The sequence below is a fragment of the Amphiura filiformis genome, chromosome 10 (assembly GCF_039555335.1).
Source record: "Amphiura filiformis chromosome 10, Afil_fr2py, whole genome shotgun sequence".
Classification (NCBI taxonomy): Eukaryota; Metazoa; Echinodermata; class Ophiuroidea; order Amphilepidida; family Amphiuridae; genus Amphiura; species Amphiura filiformis.
Genome location: NC_092637.1, coordinates 60,549,957 through 60,556,745, shown reverse-complemented (window position 1 = coordinate 60,556,745; position 6,789 = coordinate 60,549,957). Strand labels below are relative to the sequence as shown.

General features: G+C 38.1%; 1 protein-coding gene across 1 annotated transcript; it reads left to right on the top strand.

Annotated features, from left to right (window-relative positions):
• The first annotated feature begins 494 nt into the window (after positions 1-494).
• LOC140162015 (retinol dehydrogenase 12-like) lies at positions 495-6,437 on the top strand. The gene is made up of 4 exons (XM_072185305.1): positions 495-633; positions 4,367-4,609; positions 5,004-5,397; positions 6,236-6,437. The coding sequence occupies exons 1-4, from the start codon at positions 495-497 to the stop codon at positions 6,435-6,437; spliced, it is 978 nt and encodes a 325-aa protein (XP_072041406.1).
• Positions 6,438-6,789: the final 352 nt, after the last annotated feature.

Sequence of the window (6,789 nt, the reverse complement as noted above, 5' to 3'; positions counted from 1 at the left end):
CGACTGATTTTGCTAGATCATATCACAAATACAAATCTGCTACATAAAGATTGGCATTAGAACTATATATTATATACATACATAGCTACCCACTGCACTTTTGGAAGTCAACAAACACGACATTTAAGGTTACGGAATTTATGATTTTCATCAATACCTCTGTTTTTTCTTGCAAATTTATAAAGTACTTGAATATGTTCATCACCTCATGGACTCAAACCATAAAATATCTCTACGTATACAAGTGCATTCAAACCATCTTAGTATATCATTTTGCCCTGTATATTTTGTTTTGTTTACTGTATGTAACTAAGTAACTCTGGTTTGTGTCTCAAAACAAATATGTTGTTTTCAACTAATTTAACCTTTGATCAACGATAGATTTTCATCAATTATACGGGTCAACAAGTGAGATAATAATTAAAAAAAGATATTATTTACAGTACTCGTGTAAAGATCCGGACAACAGATTACCAAATATAATAGTTTTGAATATGACAAATTGTATGATTCTAGTGATATTACTTGGTGGAGTGGCGTTTCTTTACGCCTGGTTTTGGTATCGAGTGCATGGATATCGAACATATTGTAAGAGTAAAACTTTGCTACATGGAAAGACAGCCATAATTACAGGTAACTATAATGTGAGCTGCTACCACGTAAATGAGAAAGAACTATATTTGAGCTGCTACCTAATGAGCAAGTTGGTAGTTTCGAGGTGCCCTGGCTACTGCGTTGGTGTTCAATGTTTCACACGCACCTGCTCAAGCCAGTATGTCTGTATGTCCTTTGTCAATGGTACAATGGGCTATTCACGAAGGATATAATACTGGCTTGTACAGGTACGCGGCAAACAAAGAACATCAACTCAGTCAGCCAGGATGTCTCGAAACTACCAGCTTGCGACTTTATGCTCATTTCATGGAACAGGTCACATATGTTTTGAACTGTCCTTATAGTAGGCATGTCCACTAAAAATTGAAGTACTTTTAAATTGATTCAGACCTAATTTATTGGCTGGGAATTGATGAAAGTTTAAATAATCTTAATCGGGCGTTCCATTCCAGAGATATGGCTTTTCGAGTGTCACGATTTTATATAGGGCTGCTATAACATGTTAAAAAGTTTAAGTCCAAAAAGCAATAATAACAGAAAGTGCAACTTTAAGGTATTTTATTTTATAACAACATGAAATAAGATCATCCTGAAAATTTAAGCGATTTTGTTGACATACAACCAAAAAATATAAGACCTCAAAACCCCATTGTTTGTTTGGTGGAACCTCAAGCATGAACCTAGATGGCTGCCATGGAAAATATCTCCATATAGTAGCTGAGAAATAAGTGCATTATTTCAAATGAATAGTGGTAGTCTTAAACATTGTTCAATCTTTTAAGATCAGCACATTTTATATACAAAAAGTATATAAAAGTATGTAGAAGACGAAGACTGTCAGTTACTGTAAAGAGAGTGGTGAAACATGTGATGTTCATTATTGCTTGATTTTAATTGACTTTGGACAACTGCATTTTACTCGGCCCATAACACTGTAGCCGCTGGGTACAAATTATGTAATTGTGTAAATTACACCAGTAATTTTACAGTTGTGGGAGCACAAGATGTTGATTCAGCTATCAACCAGAGTATTTTGACCAAATACCTCATACCTTTTATCTTGTGATACACTCTGTATTGCATACAAATTATCATTAGAGAATTAATTTGGAGAAAACCTTCTGATAATTACAAACACTCGCTGAGCAGCAAGACCTTCCCTCTAGCTTTTAATCCCATAAGCTGATTATCTATTTGTTTTCATGAATTGGAAGACATTCTTTGATGTATTACTGAGCTCAATCATCTGAAATTACTGGAGCGTGAGCCACCCAGGCTGGTGGCTCAGCATAGTATTTTATTAACAGAAGGTTTTCTCCAAATTCATTTCCTAATGATATACTACCATGAGAGGTTCTGGTTAAAACTATGAGCCCGAGGTGAGATCAATAGTACTAAAATGGTATTAATTAATCTCAACAAGGGAAAATAGTTTTAACCAGAACATTGAATACAGGCAGTATATATTTGTTTTATATACTTAATTAACCCTACAGAACTACGAAGGGCCCCAAAGATTTTTTATCAGTCTTAAAAAAAACCCAAAACAAAACAAAACAAAAAAACGCGCGTGTTTACGCCCAAACGACATAAGCTAATCGTAGATCCATCCTTTGTGCTCATTTTAGTGATAAAATTTTAACCATAACATTGGTTTCTACAGTAAAATCCATGATTTTCATTTCGCTCTTGTAAAATTATTCCACTGGTTGAAATAGCTAATTCCTTTTATATCTAGGAGAAAAATAGGAGAATAAATAGCCGAAAATCAATTTTACCTATACTTTTGTACATGGCTAGAAATTCCAAATTGGCATGGGCGCACTAACATTATGACGTCATAGCGACATTATGTGGGGAATGTTTGTATTTATTTTAGTACTGGATAGAGGAGACGATCCAATATATACATTGGTACCAAATATATATGACGTGTATAATTGAAAATGGGGGGGGGGGGGGTGCAACATATGACTCTAAGGTAAATATATTCTCTGTTCGTTGATTGGTCAAAAGAAAATTATTCGACATTACTCTCCAGTTTTTATCGTGAGTGAACAGCACAACCAATTTGAGCACAGTCTATATTTTGTCCTTATAAAAAATAAACAGGCTGAAATCGGGGTAACCAATTTCAGCAGCGCAGCACGAAATCACGCTAATCACATGAACTGTTGCGTCGCATCGAATGCGAGCACGCGGAAGACATTGTCAAAAGTACTATTTACCGCTTGGAGGTACTATTGCGGCTCATCCGGGACATTGAAAAGACTATTTTCGGCTTATAGTTAGAGGTGCTATTTATGGACGGGAGTACTGATATACAAGTATATACCAAGGATTCTCGAGTACTAATATACTATAGGATAAGCCACTCGTTTGCGCAAATGAAGTCAGTCATTCAGCCTATGCGCGATAATGCATGTGATGGCATAGTACCCCTGTACGTGTATGAGTGTATAACCTGTGGAAGAGATGATGCAATGTTTACGTCATCGTTTCCAAAAAAATTAAATGGCGAAAAACGGCGAACATTTGGTCGAATCTTTCTATTACTATCATATCGTGAAAAACCAAATAGCTGAGGAGTTAGCTCAATATGCTAGGAAAATATTCTGTTCGAGGACCCTATGACGAGACTGGCTAAATAAGCTGTATTTTTGCTGGAAGGGGTCCGAAAAATTGGCAGTCGATGGGCGCCATCTTGGACAAATTTAGGGTACCAAACTACCCAAAACTGTCAATCAACATTCCGATGGTACCAAACTCCCTAGCAACCGTCAATCAAACTGCCGAAGTGACTTCAATTTTTGTACAGGGATTGAATACGAGTGTCACGGCCCTGGTATATACTGCCATGAGGCCATGAGAGGATCTGGTTAAAACTATGGGCCCAAGGTGAGATCAATAGTATTTTCCTGAGGGGCGCAGCCCCGAATGAAAATAGTATTTTGATCTCAACGATGGACCCTAGTTTTAACCAGAACTTCGAAAAAAGACAGTATATATTTGTTTTATATACTTCATTGATATGTTCTTTGTTCATTGATTGGTTAAAAGAAAATTATTTGACGTTTTGACTCTCCAGCTTCTATCCTGAGTGAACAGCACGACCAATTTAAGCACAGCCTATATTCTGCCCTTAAAAAAAAATCGAATAGGCTAAATCGGGCAAACCAATTACAGCAGCGAGAAATCACGCTATTGGCAGTTTCGCGTGCGTGAACTGTTCCGTCGCATCAAATGCGCGCACGCGGAAGGCATGGTCAAAAGTACTATTTACGGCTTGGAGGTACTATTTACGGCTCATACGGGACATTGCAAATACTATTTACGGCTTAGAGGTACTATTTACGGATAGGAGTAGTGATAGTAGAACTATTTTTGGTCATGTGATCCACTTTTAACCAATCAATGAACAAGAATATATTAATGAAGTATATAATGATAGAACTATTTTTGGTCATGTGATCCACTTTTAACCAATCGATGAACAAGACTATATTAATGGTATATGTAACCACATTTGCTTTCAGAACTAACCACCTTGTTTATGACTTAAATATCTATTTAAACGCTATAGGTTTAGGAGTGTTTATGTATTTAATTTAGTGTTTAAATGTGTTGATTTAGTGTTTACCTCCTATATGTACACCTAACACATGTGAAGTAAAAATGAAAAACATATTAAGTCGGAGGTAACGTAATATCGTACTGTTATTGCTTTTATTTCTCAATAATTCCAAAACAGGGGGCAATGCCGGCATAGGTAAAGAAACGGCTATTGACTTAGCTCGTCGTGGTGCTCGTGTTATTCTTGCATGTAGGAATCCCAAACTTGCGGCGGAAGCCGTGAAGGAGGTAAAGAAACGTTCCAAGAACAATAACGTGATGTATCGCCATCTTGATCTAAATAGCTTGGAATCAGTGAGAGAATTTGCCACGGGGTTTTTGGAGGAAGAAGCGAGGTTAGATATATTGGTAAATAATGCTGGTAAGTTAATGGGAATATTATAATTGTCACTTTGGGACGATTTATCTTGATCGAGAAGGTGCATGGTTAACTATAAATACTGTTATTTTAAACTGCTGATTGGCTACACATGCTACAAGAAGTCATATAAGAGTTATTGAGCCAATCAGCAACATGATACGAATCTACTAGTCCTGCAGAATGGTTAAACCTATTGTGGACATGGTAAAAGTGGTCAATTCTCAATTCCCAATTGATCTCTATTGACCGTGATCTATTTTGTGATGATCCTAGATGGTACAAACTATTCTTTTAGTTGTTTAGTTTTTGCAAGAGGAACCATTTGAGACCATTTTGCTTAAAATCTAAGCATGTTTACAGATGTGTCCCCTCATTTTCACAGGACTTGTTACAGGTTTCTTGAGGAAGAAGCCTCGCCAGGAAACAGTCGACAGATTTGAGTTACTATTTGGTGTAAATCACTTTGGACACTTTCTCCTTACTCTGTTGCTCCTTCCTCGTCTGAAGAAATGCGCACCATCTAGAATCGTTATGGTGTCCTCTGGCGCTCATAGATACGCACAAGCAACCATGGACTTCAAACCAAAATCACCTGATGGATTAAGGTATCCAGGATTGAGTGGTTATCCGAACAGCAAGGCGGCAAATATAATGTTTGCACGTGAATTAACTCATCGTTTGAAAGGCACAGGAGTTACCGCTTTTAGTCTGCACCCGGGTGTTGTGTACACAAGTGCAATGGTCAAAGAAAATCCCAAGATACACCTTTTCATCTGGCCATTCCTTTGGTAAGATTTCAGCGGATTGTACTCTTATCAGCTATAATACAGTTGTCTTATTGGCCCCTTGCAGCCGTTGATGGCGTTTTGCAAAGCTAACTCCAATCAGGCCGGAATTAGCAAAGCGGAAAACTGAAAGCGAGGACGATTGCGTAGCCTGAAATTGAAAGCGAGGACGATTGTGTAGCCTGGCTTTGCTAATTCCAACCTCATTGGAGTTAGCCGAGCCAATACGCCAGCAACGCCTTACGGCTGGAAGGGGCCAATTATAAGAAAACGTGTTATGAAGCTTCATGGATTTATTTTTGTGAGCCAGCCTCATTGTCATTGCACTGGGTGGTCGAAATCATGTAAATCATTATTTTCTCCCTACTCTCTCCCCCTTTCCTCTTTCTTATCTTTTCCCATTTCCTCTCCCTTTCCCCTTTCCTCTTCTATTTTTCTACCTCATTTTTGTGGTCTGCTTGGGAAAATCAGACATCAGTGATTATATATAGTTGAACTTTTTTACCAAAACCACATTTGGGTTGATAATTGGCATCCCCTTAATAAAATAAAACCAAAGAAGATTTTTAAAAGGGATGCCAATTGTCAACACAACCAAAGCTGTAATTTCTAACCCTAAAACCAAAGCTGTAATCCTAACCCTAAACATATCCCTAACCCAAAACATAACCATAACTCTAATCCTAACACTTACCCTACCCGTATCAATAACGCTAATCCTAACCTAAAATGCCCTAAACCCTAACTTTAATCCTTTTCCGACTAATTACCCTTCGCAGACTGTTTCCCATCTACCGATATACACCGATATAAAAACATTTCGCCTCTGCTTTCTCCCTAGGTTACTATGTACCAGTGAACGGACAGGTGCGCAAGGCAGCATCCATTGCGCTGTTGATGAATCCATTACCAGCCTCTCAGGATCATACTTTGAGAATTGCCAACCACACCCAGTACGGTGTTGGGTAGCTGAAGACGATGCTATGTGTAAGAAGCTATGGGAAGTCAGCTGTAAAGCGGTGGGAATTGAAGACACGTTTTAATTTGAATTGAAGATATTTTAATATCTTCAATTGATGCATCTTTAAAATTGAACATTAATTGAGAGAAATTCAATGCGAATCTATAGGTTCCGACTCAGTGTATTGGAGCACAGATTTAGGAAAAGTACACAGTGGCGTAGCGTGAGCCATCTTTATTGGGGTCACTGACCATGATTGGTTTTCCTATGTGAATTTCACATCAATGGGTGGGGGGCGTCCCTCGTGGTCCTATGACGCTGCACCACTGAAATGCATCACTCACCTGGCAACAACGCGTTGATAAATGCACCGGTAATCAGCGACCGGGGTTCAATCCCCGCCGAGTCCTGATTTGTTTTCTCTCAATATTTTC